We start from the raw sequence: 17,879 nt of genomic DNA, 5'->3' as shown, positions 1-17,879 counted from the left end.
AAAATCTTACACTATTCTACATACAAAATTGTGAAAAGTTACGATGATGGAGGTAGACTAGGATTACACACTGCTCTCCAAAACTGACCACAAAGGCCCAATAATATTGATATCTGGTGATTGGGGGTTGCCTGTGGAGATGTGACAACTCGTCATCGTGCTCGCAAAACTAGTTCTGGATGATATGAGCTGTGTGATCAGTGACCCTGTCATCTTGCAACACACAACTGCCATGTTGGAATAAACATTGTACCTCGGAATGGACCTGATCAGCCAAAATGGTCACATAATCCTTGGCCGTAACATAATCTTGCAGAGTAACCATGATGTCCGTGGAATACCACGATACGACTGCCCAAATCGCCACTGTACTCCCACTGTATTTTACTCGTTGGACTTAAACTTGCCTGGGAGTTGGAAACAGTGAGAACAAGACTCATCCGGCCAAATAACTTCTTTCCACTGCTCTGTAGCCCAGATTTATAGCTTCAGCACCTAGTTCTTATGTTAAAAAGTGTATGCATCACTGACAGATAGTTTTTGGAATTCCAGCCTTCCCTGCCAATCACTGCTTCAGAGCTGTCTTTGTGCCGACTTGGTGCTGACAGGGTTTGCGAGTCCAACGTCTGGTTCTGCATTTGTTAAGAGGCTTATTTTTCATCGTAACACTCTTCAGTGACCGTTTGTCACAATCACTCAAAAAGCACTTTCATCAATATTGTGACTTAGCCGATGATGTTTTTCCGCTGTCCCCGATGTGATATAAATCTTTAATGTGATATCACTGGAAACACCAAACATTTCAGCTACCTTAGTTACGGAAGCACTCACTGTACAAACACCAGCAATTTGCCCACGTTCAAATTCAGTAGCTCCGATATAATCCATTCACAACTACCCGGAACACTGTCCTGAACACAACTGACACTCGCGATGTATTTAGGACATTGTGAAGCAGCCCTCCATGGTCAAATACAATAGCGCAACTTGTAGAGCCATGGCTAGGATCTGCAGTTATGTTCAAGTGTGAATTTCTCACACTGTTTCCATATTTTTGCCCAACCCCTGTAGGTGGCAGTATATTTTCAGTACTTGGAAATCTTGAATATTCTTATAATTTGAATGTGATAATTCTTTAGCCCCTTTAATCTCCATTTTGTCAACAATACAAACTCGACATCTTTTAAATTTTTGGTGATTTCCTATTTAATTAGACTTAGACAGATTTCTCCTATTCCACCGAGTTGTTCTGCCCTTTTCACAGAGGTTCTTCCCCTTGGCAGTATGATGTTGCTAAGACCCTCAAAAAGAAATTTTACTGTAGTGTGCAAAGAAACAATACTAATTATCCTCAAAAAATAAAAAAAGTTGTGGTGCAGTTCTGATATAATCTCTTGAAAGATAGAGGAAAGGATTGCAATGAAAACATTTCTTTTAGTGAATGGGTAGTCGTGAATGTTTCCCAGGGTGTATACGCCCTGGGACAATGAGAGGAAACTGGGAAAAACCCGATAGTTTTTTAGAATTGTGGGAATTTTTCTTTGTTTTAGTTTTCAGTTAAATTTTTTTTAGTTTCGACTGGTATGAACTGATACTCTTATTTACATTTTTTACTTTATCCCACTACTGCAGCAGTAAAATATAAACGAGAGGAAAAAACCAAAATAAAACTTAGGTAACAAAGGAAATACGCCATTTACAACAATAAACCACAGTGCACACACAAACGTCTGCTAACAGCAAAATATGTCAAATGCTTTAGGACAAAGATTACGCAATACTTCATAACGACTAACCGCTTCCAATGAGCTTGACATTACATCGGTTTACATTAGGTTCGTTTGAGCAGCTGCCAGTGAGCTTACGTGCTTGCGCAGTTGAGTCGCGTATGTGCAATACCTTCTCCCTTTTCTCGCTACTTGAAGGGCAAATGTTAGCTATATCGGCAGTAGCAACCAGCAGCCAGATGCTACCCGGCAAAATTTGGTGCGCAGAGGAGACTGAGTTATAGTGGGGAGGGAGGGGTGTAGTCTCCATGTGATATGTGTTTACGTTTAGTGAGTCTGTTGTTTGTCTTCGTTTACAGCGCTCACGTCAAATGAAAACAAAACAGATTTCTGTGGCCAGGAGCTATCAAGTGAATTAAAATACATTCACATAATTATGGAAGGCTAATATATGTTATTTGTCTCAGTCTTCTCAGTTTATTTTATTTCCAGGTTTTTGGCAGTCTGGCATTAATTGTCTTGCAGAACAGTGAAATTATTTTTGTCAATTTGCTAAAAAAATTTTGACTTTTATTAGTTTTTTTCGCAGAGGCAGTCAGTTTATTTGAAACACTGTTGGATAGTGTCAACTGTTAGCTGAATTTAAAGTGCACATTTTTATCTTGTGGCACGTATGGCGTTATGCTATAATAAAGAACCAAATGTGAGAAAATACAATACTGGTACTCAAAGACAATTTGCATTCCGAAGATAAGTTATGTTACGTGTGCGAATGTGCTTTGAATTTCTTAAATCACAGTGTGTTTGATTCTCATTTAAAGCTTAACATTGTGAGGGCTAGCCACTTAGAAGAATTTCGAGCCCAGAAGACCAGTCATTTAAGTGATTATTTAAAATCGTTGTGGCACATTGATCTGATGTATATTAAACTGGAACACACGCAGAAAAGACCAATGTTATATGTGAAAGCTTAGGTTTTCTTGTAGCTACACTATGTATATTCATTTAAACCATTAATTTTTTTCTCGTTGTGTGTTTGCTCTACTTAACATGTTTTGCTATTGGCTGACTACGTCATGTGTCCTATCCTCTGAATATCTGCTGGCATCGGCTGGCGAGATGATATGAGCTATGGACTTACAAAAGCACATTGCATTCTCGCTTTTAATACTTAAACTGACATGCCGTGTTTGATGGAATTCGAATATATACTTTCATAATGCGAAAGTAAGCAGCATATTGTAATACAAAAATATGCCTCATACATGTTGTTGTACATCAAAGGTCTTTCCAAAATGCCCTTCCCCCTGGGTTTCGTTTTCTAAAGTGCTGGCAAGTTCTACGCAGGTGTATAAAACCTTAACCATTCAAACAACTTATATGTTTTATGGTTCAGAAACAGAATATACTGTCACTTAACACAGAAGATGTGTATTTTCACAGGGGAAAAAGTGTATTTTGGAAAAATCCGGGATTTTTTTCCCCCTGTCCGCATATACACCCTGTTTAATTGTGAAATAAAATACCCTCAGTAATCTTGTCTTAAAGTGAATGAATAAATGTGTATCAATCAATCTATAGAAATATTTCCATGCAAAAAAAGTTGTGCAGCAGTGTGATTGTATTTCAGGATATCTGTCTTATTATGATTGAGCTCTCTATTGCTCATCTTAAAGGTAAATCCAGGATAATTCCCAGTCTCGAGGTGGGGTAATCTTTTGGCACATTATGCCAGTGGTGCTGAAAAGTGTATCCCAATAGCCACCTCTGGATATACATATTGGTGCAGCAACCTCATTTTGCCTAATATAGATCCGAGGCCTTGTACCTTCTGCATCAAATTAGCTTTTTCATTCCTTTGTTTGTTTTCTTTTTAATTTTTCCTTCTGTTTGTACAATACCTTCTAAACTTAAATGGATGACTGGACCTTACTCTTCTCTTCTCATCTCTCTTATTCCACTGTTAAGTTACGAGCACATAATCTGATACTAAAATTAAATATTCCATATAAATCAACATCAAATACTATTTGACAACCAAAATCATCACTGTTAGCTATAAAACAGTTCTTAACAACCTGCAGAATTTGAGTGTGAGCACTTGTGACTGCTGTTGCTCGTATTTGTGAGCAGAGCAGGTGCAGCATTGTGGGGAGCAAGGGATGTTCTAAGATCAGATGGCACTAGAAAGTGATTTTGATCTGTTCCCCTCTCCATATTCAGTAAATATTCATTCATTCTGATCTAGAACTAGAAATTTTGGACCTGCAGTAACTAGACCTAGAAATTACGGACCTGCAGTACGATAGAAAATATAAAGACAAATGCCAGTACATGAAACCATCTTGGAATTCTATAGACACGTACCTCAGGATAGTTCTTCTCCTTTCCACAGACAGGTGGCCACAATAATATGAGTGTTTAGTTCCATGTGTGTTTATGAACAATTGTTCTTTGCAATGAAAAGTAGTAGGACACACCTGAGAAACTCTGTCTGGTCATAATGTGAACTGCATACAGCATCTGCAAATTACTCCAAACATAGAAGCAACTGTTAAGGGAGAAATGGGCTGAATCGTGATTGCAATCTTTCATTTAGCCTAGTTATTACTACCAGTTGTTACATGCAGCCTGTACCCAACAAGATATTGCAATCTGTGTTTCAGATTATTTTTATTATTAAAATCCATAGCATGTGAAAACACTTGGATACATCCATAATATGTGAAAACACTTTGACGCATTGTGGAGATAGTACCAGCAGAAGTCATAATATCATAGGGTTTGGGAAGATTGAGCAGAACCAGAGATTTCTCAACCTGTGAAGAAAACTCCTTGAGCAGCTAGTCATCCTCAGACGCAGCACTGTTTATTTTGAAGAATTCGGAGGGTTTGGAGGGATGAACTTGTGACAACAGGCAGGCTGAGAATTAAGACTAATGTGGGGAGGGGTGTGGTGAGTGGGCAGCAAATTTCATCATGTTGTTCACCTTGGGAATCAGTACCTTATACCTTGGCATTTTATGAATGTCTAGTAAGTGTAAACTGCAGTTTCATTGTACTGACTTGTAGTAGGGAATGCCATATTTCCGTGCGCTATCAATAAATGTGGCACCTCTTGGGTGTGGTGATTACAACTTTTTAATCACTTGGCAGACGGAGGACTGTGGCCCCCGTAGGCTAGCTTACAGCATCTCCGATTGAGTGTGTCCCACGCTTCAAATTACTTCATTTTTGTATAACAGCTCACAAAGTTAATTGAGGAAAATGTAGAACTACAGTATAACCCCACTTTTATGTTCCCATAATTAACGTTTTCCCAACATTTACGAATTTTTTATCACTCCCATCAAATTTCCTGTTTTCACAATGTTAATTTGCATTAGATTTTGTGTTTAATATCATTATGAGATAATGTTTGTGGAGAAAAAGCTGACATAATTGTCATAAAATGACACAGATGTGGCATTGCCCTTTAAGCAGTGTTTACAAACATTACACATTTAAGTTTCTTGACTGAAATCTGAATTGATAAAAGTTGGGAAAAATTTGTGCCTTATTTCCTTCCACTGCTCACTCCTGCCTGGCAAGGTGGCTCGTGGGAGTAACTAGGTTCATTCGAATAATGACCAATCACAGCAGTTTTCAGTCTCAACTGTGCATGTGCAACTTCATGATTGTTGCTCTCATCATGACAGCTCAAAAGCATATTTCGCGTGTTGTCGTTGTTTCGCCACTTGTAGTACTAGTTGACACCTAGCATTTCTCAAATGTTTGTGGTTTAAACATTGAAAGACTGATATTTACATTAGTATTTTGTGTTGTGTTTCACACACACAGTGTGTGTGTGTGTGTGTGTGTGTGTGTGTGTGATTGAAAGCAAAAAATGATGACGAGATTGCACGAGACGCAGCTCAGCACATATGCAAAAATCACACAAAATGTGTACTTGAATATTGGCACTTGGCAAAGCGAATAAATTCTGTGAAGCATCATTCTACGCGTGAATAAATACGTAAATGGTGTGGGGTTTAATTATTTAAATAATGAACGAAACTTACGTGGTGTGTCTATTTAAATAACGAGTGGCACAATAGCAGGCTTTCCAAGGACATTGATTATTATGAACAAAATTAAGTCAAACATTTCTACTTTCCAGAAAGTTAACCAGTTCCAGTTATGTCAGCGGGTAAACATAGTAGAATATTCAGATAACCCTTATTGGATAATAAACAAGTCCCTTCCCAACCACTGCTTCCCTTTCATGTCCCTCGGCTCTTATAACTGCCATCTGGTTTCTGTACTAATTGTAAATAGCCTTTCGCTCCCTGTATTTTACCCCTGCCACCTTTAGAATTTGAAAGAGAGTATTCCAGTCAACATTGTCAAAAGCTTTCTCTAAGTCTACAAATGCTAGAAACGTAGGTTTGCCTTTCCTTAATCTTTCTTCTAAGATAAGTCGTAAGGTCAGTATTGCCTCACGTGTTCCAATATTTCTACGGAATCCAAACTGATCTTCCCCGAGGTCAGCTTCTACTAGTTTTTCCATTCGTCTGTAAAGAGTTCGTGTTAGTATTTTGCAGCTGTGACTTATTAAACTGATAGTTCTGTAATTTTTACATCTGTCAACAATGTGTTCATGTGATATATTGTTTTGTTTTAATTTCCCTTTTTTTGTGTCTTAACTTCAGATTTAGTTTAGTGAGCTAAAAATTCTTAAGATCTAACATCACGAGGATATAACGCTGCATGGGTTGGTCTAAAACTCGCCATTATCAGTCAGCAGGAGCTTGTAAAATTATTTTGTAATCTTCTTCCAGTTTTTCTGTTACTACTGGCATACAATCCGAACACCTGAATTACATTTTCCCAATTCACAAGAGTGACGAATGTTTATGTAGGAAAATTGTTCTAAAATCAAACAAACATACAAACTACAGCAATATTGCAATATCCATATCATAAATGTATGTAAAACCAGAGTCTAATTTATAATCTGGATTGTATAATTTTTATTTGCTAAAACTAGGAAGTAATATATTGGAACAAGTACAGTCAGAGGAGGGAAAGTGTCTTTCCAAATTTGGTATTTTGTGTAAGACAAATTTGAAATTGGAAAAAAATAAGTTTGTACCAAGACTATGAGAGAGACACTGTTCAACTTGAAATGTTTAACAACTCTCAGAATGCAATTACCTTGTTGCTGTTCTTTGATAAATTTAATTTGAAAAGAAATTTTGAGATGCTTTGCTGACAAGCATAAAAAAAAAAAAGCAGAAGAGCTACCTGGTCTTTCCTATAGTTATAAGAGAAAATGAAAATGCCGTGCCCCTGAGAAGTAGGCACAAGAGGTGAGCAGAAAGAGGCTGCATTTAGAAAAAGAACATGTATTCAAAGCAGAGGCTTTCACTGTTGTTGGCTGAAAACAGTATTTGCACAAGAACCATTCAGATTGATAGAATACAAAATTGGCTTTCATGCAATTTCCCTCCCACCTCTCCCTACTGAGTGGGTGATACATATTGTGCATTGATAACCTGTCAGGTAATCACATGAGACCTTCATTATAAAAACAGGTTTTTCTTCTATTAATCTTGTGTTTCTTCCTTTGTGATAATGTATCGCAGAATTTTTATAATATTTTACTAGGAAATTCTTCTTTGCATTTGAGGGCTCACAGCCTGAAACAAAAAGTGTTCAGTCAGTTGTATTAAGGATGATTACATGATGGAAAAAATGAAATCTCTAATGTAACAGATTTCTGACAGGTAATGAAAGTTCTATGCAGATACTGTTATTGAAAATTGATTGGTTTCTGAACAATCATGTGGCTCTTTCTCTTTGGGACTGTTTTTAATTTAATACGGATTTTAAAGATTTTTGCTAGCCAAAGAATGAAACTTGAGAGCCAAAATCAGATGTTATAAATTAGAAATAAATAAGTAAAAGATGGAAGGAAATAAATTGTTCATTGTGTGGTGCTGGTTGGTTGTGTGGTGCAGGTTTGGCAGTGGCAGCACTTCCATAGGGTGATTTTGTATGATTAATTTATGATGAGTGTAAAATGGGGGTGTAATGGCTAATGGAAGGTTGCTCTGGGGCAACTGCAGGATTTTTGGCAGAGTTGGAGGAAATCATATCTTAAGTATAGAAGCTAATTTATGAAGTTGTTTCCAACGGTGTTACATGATAAACAGAATAATTTATATTTTATTCTTAGTGGGCAACATTTTGTTTGGCTTGAGCAAGAGTATGTTGGGAGGTCTATTTACACATCAGCTCGTGCAGAGGTAGTTTCAGGATGCAACAGTATTTGCAAGGTTGGTAGTATGTTTGCTGATAGTTTGCATTTAAGCAGTTCTATTTCTCATAATATCCGAGTCTACAAGGATGGTAACCAGTTCTTAAAACTACAAGGGGGGTGGGGGTGGGGGTGGGGGGTGGGGGGACAATGAAGATACCAAACATTATTGATGAACTTAGTGTGCACAGGTATGTGAAAATAACCATGAGACTGGTGAACATGTACATGAAGAAAAGTAAATTTGGATTTAGAATTTCACATTAGAAGATGAGTTGATCTGTTTGAGGAAGTGGGCTCAAGATCAGTTTGTACTTCTCAAAGTGTTAGACTGGATACTGTTAGTTTTGGGGCTACAAGGAAGTTCACTCTGGATGAACCATTAAGTGGTTTGTATTGGAGAGATCTTTTTCATGATGGTATTGGCATTTACCGTATTTACTCGAATCTAAGCCGCACCTGAAAAATGAGACTCAAAATCAAGGAAAAAAAATTTTCCCGAATCTAAGCCGCACCTGAAATATGAGACTCTAAATTCAAGGGGAGAGAAAAGTTTTAGGCCGCATGTCCAAATCGAAACAAAGTTGGTCCATTGTAATATGAGACACAATTTAGGTCGACTGAATGACGATACAGCTACAGTAGTTTGGTTCGAGTCGTAACCTTAGCAGTTTAGCTTTTCCAAGCTAGCCATTGCTATGCGTCAGGCGCTCCGTCCGTATTTGTATGGGTACCCTTCCTTTTTCACTTGCTTCGTCTGGTTTGAATTGATTGCTTACTTTTCTTTGATCTGATAAGCGCCGTTTTCTTTGTTATAGGTGTTTACGTCACTCTAAGCTGAAAATGCATTACTGTACTGTGTCATGCATTGTTTGTCGCATTCTGATAGTGCGTGTTTACGGCCTGTCGCGGCTCGCGGCATGGCTTGCTTTTGTGCGCACTACTGCTGCTTACAATTAAAACAAACAAAAGAGAGGAATCGTCTCATTAGCGGAACAATGGCAAGAGACTGCAATTTGTTGTTACTTACACTGCTGCTTTCTTTGATAATGATCAACAAGAACCAAATAATACACTGCGTATGATAGAAGATGTTCTGAATGAGAGTTTAGCAAAAATTCTTCTCTGTTTGAAAATCTTCGCAAACACCTCTTTAGTACATTACATTCTGCACAGAAATTAGAGTCATCTTAGATTTAAAAATCTAGTCAATTGCTGTGCTTCATTTCTGACTGTATCACTATTAGGCATAAGAGTAATACGAATATAAACATGACATGATATGTATATTCTTCCGCGTTTGCTGTTGTCTCACTCTAGTTTCGTAGTTTATTAGGCAGACAGGATTTAAATGAGAGAGCAACAAACACATAACAATACATGGCAAAATGTTTATATTCTTATTATTCTTATGGTGAAGAGAATACTGCATGTGATTCACAATTCATAGAATTTCCTATTAGCAACCATCTCTTCTCATAGGTAGGAAAAAATTCAGAATGTAGAGTTGGCCATATTGACAAACATCCCAAACAGTCTTGCCAGTCGGATTTTCGTAATACATTGAAATGCTGCTACATTCGAAGATGAACAATATGGAATTTGTATTTACTTCGTTGGATAATGTATGAAAATGCAGTGGTCGAAACTCGGGGCGGAGAAAAAAAAGCTGGTCTTCCACCTTCCTTTTTATTTATTTATTTATTTATTTTTTATTTATTTACTGACGCAGAGGATTTAGTGCCCAGTATTTATCTTTGTGCCTACAAAGCATGCCTTTGTAGCGCTACATATATTCGACGGCATAAGTTAGTTGTGGCGGCACCCACCAACATTTTTCAGAACTTCCGCTTGCTTTGCACTCGATTCTAAGCCGCGGGCGGTTTTTTGGATTACAAAAACTGGAAAAAAAGTGCGGCTTAGATTCGAGTAAATACGGTACTTGACATTTATATTTGACCATCAAAAGTGAAATAATAATTTGCTGAAGTCATAAAACATTGGTGTGTGTGTGTGTGTGTGTGTGTGTGTGTGTGTGTGTGTGTGTGTGTGTGTGTGGTTTTTATTTGCATTGGATTGAAGGGGTACTGAGAAAGGAAATATTCAACAGCAGGTTGACCATGTATACCTGAAGTATTGGTATTAAGTGATGTCCTGTGGCATCAACAGTAAGAAAAAGGCTTTTGGATTGTGCCTCTCAGATACAACTTTTAAACTGTAAAATTACAAGGAGACAGGATAATCCAGTTAAATCTAACCTCCATGAGATGAAGTGCTGATAGAAACACTTGCAGTTGAAAATAACAGTCCTAACTTTCTGAATGAATATATTTCTTCCTCAGGGAGGAAAAGGGGGATTGTTTCTGATGTTGACTGACATGCATATCAGATTGCACATTATTTTGACCATTTGTATTTGCAATACATGAAACCTAAGTTTACAAGACGTGTGTGTCAATTCTGATCTCGCTGTTAGTTTTCTCCTTTGATGGTTGTTTATTTTTATTTTATAGTCCTTGTAAGTTTCAAACATTCGAAATTGTTTTTGTAATCTGGGACTAAATAAATTTAGTGTATTTCAAAATCATTTTAATTCCTGCTGTGTCTCTTTGACAGGTTTCTTCGCAGTTACGAGCCTCATCTTGCGGGCATAGCGCTAAGCAATGTGGAATCTTCGCGAACTATTGCACAGGTGCTGTATGACATGAATCAACAAGCAGGCCAGAGGTGACCCATCTAGGAGCATCATAGTGCAGCAGCAGTATGTGACTTTTCCACTGTCATCTGTTCAGCTCATATTTATTTCCTTCCCCAGCTTCACTGTCTCTTCTACATTTCTCAGCTGTCACGTTTTAATACTTCCCTTTTTAATCGTGGGGCAGGAGTTTTAGTGGTGTATGTGAAATGTTTGAAGTGTACAAATGTTTAAAACGCTTGGAAAGTGAGTATATAATAGACTTGTTAAAAGTGAAGCTAGATAACTGTGTAAAAACTTTGAATGTATAATATTAGTGCGATGACTGGAAATTTTTTTACGAAATATAATTTATGATAACCGCTGAACAGTGAAAAAAGAATGGTGTGTGTTGGACTGTGCGGGATGCCTCATGCCTCCTTAATGACGTGGACCTAAGAGGCATGCAGGCATCTCATTCTTAGTATTTAACTGACATAAAAGTCCTGGGATGTCAGAAAATGCCATTTATTTCTCATTTTTTATGTAATTTGTGTTATGTGTAGCCATGGAAATGGATGTGCAATTCTTTTTCTAGTATTTATTGGAAAAATGTAGATACACAAGTCATGTACATAGCTATGAACATAAGCTTTCAAATAAAATTTCTGTACTGTGTACGGATTTATCAGCTCTGTGAAAAATTTGGATGTGTACAGACAAAATGGAAAAAAATTATTTGCTGATGGACATTACAGTTCTTTTACTTTCTTTTGTATGAAATCCTTGAACGAAGAACATGCAGCCCAGGTTTGGTAAAAAGGAAGAGAAAGAGAGAGAGATAGACTGTGTTACCTTAGTTCTGCGTTCATACGGCATAGAAGTGTCATACTTTATCACTGGATTACAAATATAACTCAATTGATCACATTTTATAAACCAGTATTATCAACAGGATTTGTGAAAAAAGAAAGACACAGAAAAAAGCTGATACTGATTATGTGTTATTTTTAATACAGTCAGTTGTGGCTAACTTGAAATACGATAAAACATTAAAAAGATATGTGCTTTATATATCAATCCTAAAATGACTTGTTTCTGCAATGAAAAGTTTTATTCTAATGCCATAGGTTATTGTTTAATGTGATACAATCATTCCATAAGGAAATGTGAATGTGTTGGCTGCATTGTAGACAAGTGTCATGTAACACGCAAAATTTCAAACAGCCCAGACTTTCTGTTTATGTATGACATGGGCAACATAAAATCGAGCATTACTGTGGGCACAGCATTTGGCACATTCTCATGTACTTTTTATTGACTGTTATTTATTTTATATTGAAGAGTAGAAAAATTAGAGGCACTGTAAAATGTCCACCAGAATTCAGAAATAAATAATTGCATTTATTGATTTGTAACATGTAATTTCTGTATCACCATAGTATTTGTCTGCTGTTGTCTGTACAATGGTTTTGTGCTAGATATGTTGGCAAATGATTAAAGAGTTTATGGATCAGTGACACTAAAATTGTTAATGAGAAGCTTACACCTCTATTCGTGTAAGATTATCATAAAGAATCCCTTCGTAGATCAGACTTTGTTATGTAAAGTCTGCTTTTTGTCTAAGCTTTTTATCCTCTTGCTGTATAGTGTATCAGAATCAAACATGCATGCCATCTCATTCTAGCTAGGAAGCAAAAGAAAACTGTAGCAAGCAAAAGAAAACTGCTGCAGTTACGGGTAAGTTACTTATGTAGATTAACATACCTTTTTATGGCTATTACCTGTGAATTAGACTGTGATTACAATCAACAGGAAACATGCTGAAGATGTAAATTGTGGTTTGATGTGTGAATTAGACCTATTAATCAAAGTGGTATTCGAGATTGCAGGCTGAAGCATATGATTTTTATTTTCATGTGCAATCCAAACGCTGTGGATGTAATACCCAAAATTACATATCATTGGCTCTGTGATTCTGAGAAATCGTATGTGTTGTATCTGAACTGAAACATGCACTTAATTCTTGATAATATTTTTTGCAAAGCTACAAAGCTACTCAATTCACAACTGTGGTTCAGAGTAGGAAGTCTCTAACAACTATAAAACTAAAATACTGAAGTGACACAGAAATGGTCCGGTTTGAAGGTGCCAACAGACAGAGACACAAACAGAGGTAGCAACAAAAGTTAGCTACCAGTGTCAGAGGTTTGAGTCCCTATCTGGAATGCAGTTTTAATATGCCAGGAAATTCCTTATCGATGCACACACTGCTGTAGAGTGAAAATTTATTCTGGAAGAGAGAAAGGATTGTGAGATACAACCAACAGCAGCAGGCATGATTCACCATTAGATGAAATGCAAAATACATTGAGGCAGTTGGGCGTCATCTAGTAGCTTAGTAGCTCCACTAATGCAGGAATGACTAATAACAAAAGTATGTTACTCATTTTCTTCGGGTGGACTGATTTTATTTCAGTACCTTCATGTACATGAAGTGCATGTTATTTTATTTTTTTTATTTATTTTTTCTTTTTTTCTTCATGTGTGCTGATATTTCAGCTTTGGAACTTGTGTAGGCAACAAGTCAATGTATTAACAAAATCATGCACCACAGGTTGTAGATGTCGAAGTACAATTTTACATATGAAGAGTGCAAAATAATGAAACATCGAATCGTGAAATAAAGCTTCAAGCAAGCATCCATTTTAGAAGTGCATCAGCTATTCGAACTCTTTGTCTACCTTTTTCTTTTTTCTTGTTATATTTCCTGTTGCTAAATCTCTGTGCTAACATTTGTAGACTGTATCTGGAAACTTAGCAAACGTGTTGTGGTATGAAGAAAGTTTGACATTAATGGTCATATGGAGATAAATTGCTGTGACAGTGTGAGCATAAAAAAGCAGAAAATTGAAATGGGGGGGGGGGGGGGGGTGGGGGGCCGAGTAGACAGAGTACATAAAAAGTGTCATATTAAGTGCTGTTTTGTAAACAGATATACTGTTTCTCTGGCGTAAGTAGTGCTCCTTGGAAGTATTTATTAATTGATTCCGTCAGGTTTGATGCATATACATCCAATATTTTGTCCCAGGCTTCTGGAAATTGAATTATTATATTCTTTTTATTTGTAGCAGGGTAGCTTTTACCACAGGAATATAAGCTGTTTCACAGATTTTCAGCATATGTAAATCAGGAAACAAGAGTGTCTTCAGCTGTTTGGAAGTGTCATACGGAAACCAAATTACATTACATGTGGCTGAGTATTCAGCAACAAGTCCTGTTAGAAGAGAGAATTTTTTTCACCTACATGTATACTCCCTAAACTATCATACAGTGTGTGACAGAGGATATGTTAAGGTATCATTGTTTCAGATAAGTTACATTTGTTTTGCACTCACATTTAGAATGTAAATATGTTACAATGCCCAATTTTTTAAAAATGTATCACAATGCCCTCGCCCCCCCCCCCCCCCCCCCCCCCCCCCCGCCCCCACCAGCCTTTAGATTCCAACTCATGCACACAAATAACCACTCATACCACTCCATATTTTAATATTTGAATTACTGTATTATGTTTGGGTTGCAGGTCTGGACGCACAAAAAGGGGGGGGGGGGGGGGTGAACCATACAATAGTTTTGATATAGCAAAATTTCTTATGTTGCAGTTCAGAATTAAGAAAGTGTTGTCTGGAAAACACTGACAGAGGAAGAGGCAGGATGATAGAACAAGTGTTAAGACATCAGGGAATAACCTCCATGGTACTAGAGGGAGCTATAGAGGACAATAATTGTAGGGTGAGACAGAGATTGGAATGCATACAACACATAATTGAAGACATATGGTATGAGTGTTACTCCTGAGATGAAAGGGTTACCGCAGGAGAGGGATCTGTGGCAGGCTGTGTCAAACCAGCCAGAAGGCTCATGATTCAAGGAGCAACTCCTTATTTGTTATTTGATATACCTATTTAAGCTTCAGCATTCTTCTGTGGCACCACATTTCGAAAAACTTATTTTTTTTTTTTGTGTTGCCTATTGTCCATATTTCACTTCCATACATGGTGACTCTCCAGATAGATACCTTCAAAAAAGACCTCCTAACACTTAAATTTATATTAGGTGTTAACGAATTCCACTTTTTCAGAAATGATTTCCTTGTCATTGTGTGCATACATTTTATATTATCCATACTTCAGACACAATTTGTTATTTTTGCTACCCAAATAACAAAATGTACCTACTACTGTTTGTGTCTCATTTCTTAATCAAATTCCCTCAGCACTGCCCAATATCATTTCACTACATTCAATTACCCTTGTTTTACTTTCATTGATGTTCATCTTGTAACCCCTTTTCAAGACACTGTCCAATGCTTTCAGCTGCTCTTCCAGTCTGTAGCCACCCCTGACAGAATTACAATGTCATTAGCTAACTGTAAAGTTTTTATTTCTTCTCCCTGAATTTTTAAATCTCTTCACAGCTTGCTGTATGTACAGATTTAACATCTGGGATAGGCTACAACCATGTCTCGCTCCCCTCTCAACTGTGGCTTCCCTTTCATGTTTTTCAGTTCATAAATGCAGTCTGGTTTCTGTAGAAGTTGTAAATAACATTTCAGTCTCTGTATTTTATCCCTGCTACCTTCAAAATTCTGAAGTGTACAGTCTAGTTCACATTGTCAAAAGCTTTCTATAATGTACAAATGATATAAATGTAGATTTATCTTTCTTCAGCCTATCTTCTAAGATTCTGTGATACAGTTCTCAAGTTTTTGCCCCTTATATAGACCCACTATATACTCCTTCCATCTTTCAGCTTTCCATTCTTCACTTAATACTACCGGCCATCTGAGCTCTTGATATAATCGTACAGTTGCTCACCTTTTCTCCAAAGGCCTCTTCAATTTTCCTATAGACAGATCTCTCTCTTCCTTAGTTACGCATGTTTCTACTGCCTTACACTTGTCGTATTGCCATTCCTGCTTAGCCATTTTGCACTCTCTGTCACTGTCATTTTTTAGGTGTGTGTATTCCTTTTACCTGTTCATTTGCTGCATCTTCTCCTTTCATCAGTTAAATTCTGTGCCTCCTGAGCTATCCAAGGATTTCTGCTAGACCTTGACATTTTATCTATATGGCCCTATGATTCTTTTCTATTTCATCTCTCAAAGCTATCCATTCATTTTCTGTTTTTGTTCCTTTCCCTGCTTCAGTCCAGAGTTGCCTAGTGCTCCCTCTGGAAACCTTCTACCACCCCTGATTTGTTAAATTTCTGCCCTCTCTTTAATTTTATGTTTCTGCAGTTTTATTTTACAGTTCATAAACAGAACAATGTGGTTAGAGTCCAAAAATGCCCCAGGAAGTGTCTAACAGTTTAAAAACTGGTTTTGAAATCTCTGCGTTATCTTAATGTAATCAGTCAGTGTCCCTAGGGCTCTCCCATTTTCTTGCATTCATTTCTCCCAGTCTACATTGCTCTACTATTTTTCCTTCTCTTCCCTTTCGTACTGCTGATCTCCAGTCACATTTCACAATGAAGTTTCCATCTCCTTTAACTATTTAAATACTTTGTTTTACCTGATTGTACATTCTTTCATCTTTTCAAGATCTGCCTGCAAATCTAGTTGGCATATAAATTGTACTAGTGTGGTGATTGTTGGATTTGTGTCTGTCTTGACTACGATAATGAATCCAATATGCATTCATAGTAGCTACCCTCCTTCCTCATTTATTATTTATTCTTCTTCTTCTTATTATTATTATTACACTGTTATCAGGAGAAAGAAAACTGGTGTTCTACGGATCGGAGCGTGGAATGTCAGATCCTTTAATCGGGCAGGTACGTTAGAAAATTTAAAAAGGGAAATGGATAGGTTGAAGTTAGATATAGTGGGAATTAGTGAAGTTCGGTGGCAGGAGGAACAAGACTTCTGGTCAGGTGAATACAGGGTTATAAATACAAAATCAAATAGGGGTAATGCAGGAGTAGGTTTAATAATGAATAAAAAATGAGTGCGGGTAAGCTACTACCAACAGCATAGTGAACGCATTATTGTGGCCAAGATAGACACGAAGCCCATGCCTACTACAGTAGTACAAGTTTATATGCCAACTAGCTCTGCAGATGATGAAGAAATTGATGAAATGTATGATGAGATAAAAGAAATTATTCAGGTAGTGAAGGGAGACGAAAATTTAATAGTCATGGGTGACTGGAATTCGGTAGTAGGAAAAGGGGGAGAAGGAAACGTAGTAGGTGAATATGGATTGGGGGGAAGAAATGAAAGAGGAAGCCGCCTGGTAGAATTTTGCACAGAGCGTAACTTAATCATAGCTAACACTTCGTTCAAGAATCATGAAAAAACGTTGTATACATGGAAAAATTCTGGAGGTACTAGAAGGTATCAGATAGATTATATAATGGTAAGACAGAGATTTAGGAACCAGGTTTTAAATTGTAATACATTTCTAGGGGCAGATGTGGACTCTGACCACAATCTGTTGGTTATGAACTGTAGATTAAAACTGAAGAAACTGCAAACAGGTGGGAATTTAAGGAGATGGGACCTGGATAAACTGACTAAACCAGAGGTTGTACAGAGTATCAGGGTGAGCATAAGGGAACAATTGACAGGAATGGGGGAAAGAAATACAGTAGAATAAGAATGGGTAGCTCTGAGGGATGAAGTAGTGAAGGCAGCAGAGGATCAAGCAGGTAAAAATACGAGGGATAGTAGAAATCCTTGGGTAACAGAAGAAATATTGAATTTATTTGATGAAAGGTAGGCAAAAAGGAATACAAACGTCTCAAAAATGAGATCGACAGGAAGTGTAAAATAGCTAAGCAGGGATGGCTAGAGGACAAATGTAAGGATGTAGAGGCTTACCTCACTAGGGGTAAGATAGATATGCCTACAGGAAAGTTAAAGAGACCTTAGGAGAAAAGAGAAGCACTTGTATGAATATCAAGAGCTCAGATGGAAAGCCAGTTCTAAGCAAAGAAGGAAAAGCAGAAAGGTGGAAGGAGTATATAGAGGGTCTACACAAGGGCGATGTACTTGAGGACAATATTATGGAAATGGAAGAGAATGTGGATGAAGATGAAATGGGAGATATGATACTGCATGAAGAGTTTGACAGAGCACTGAAAGACCTGAGTCGAAACAAGGCCCCGGGAG

The 17,879-nt window shown here is 37.3% G+C and overlaps 1 protein-coding gene across 9 annotated transcripts in view; it reads left to right on the top strand.

The window, feature by feature from the left end:
- LOC126095132 (AT-rich interactive domain-containing protein 2) overlaps positions 1 to 12,230 on the top strand; it is a 313,112-nt gene extending 300,882 nt beyond the window's left edge. For all 9 annotated transcript variants that reach the window (XM_049909846.1, XM_049909844.1, XM_049909845.1 and 6 more), the window contains one exon: positions 10,645 to 12,230. In XM_049909846.1, coding sequence (XP_049765803.1) covers positions 10,645 to 10,759 — 115 coding nt within the window. In that variant the 3' untranslated portion in view covers positions 10,760 to 12,230. The remainder of the gene's footprint in view (positions 1 to 10,644) is intronic.
- Positions 12,231 to 17,879: the final 5,649 nt, after the last annotated feature.

Source organism: Schistocerca cancellata, chromosome 8 (genome assembly GCF_023864275.1).
Source record: "Schistocerca cancellata isolate TAMUIC-IGC-003103 chromosome 8, iqSchCanc2.1, whole genome shotgun sequence".
Lineage (NCBI taxonomy): Eukaryota > Metazoa > Arthropoda > Insecta > Orthoptera > Acrididae > Schistocerca > Schistocerca cancellata.
The sequence above is the reverse complement of the archived record's forward strand: the minus strand, read 5'-3'. Positions and strand labels throughout refer to the sequence as shown.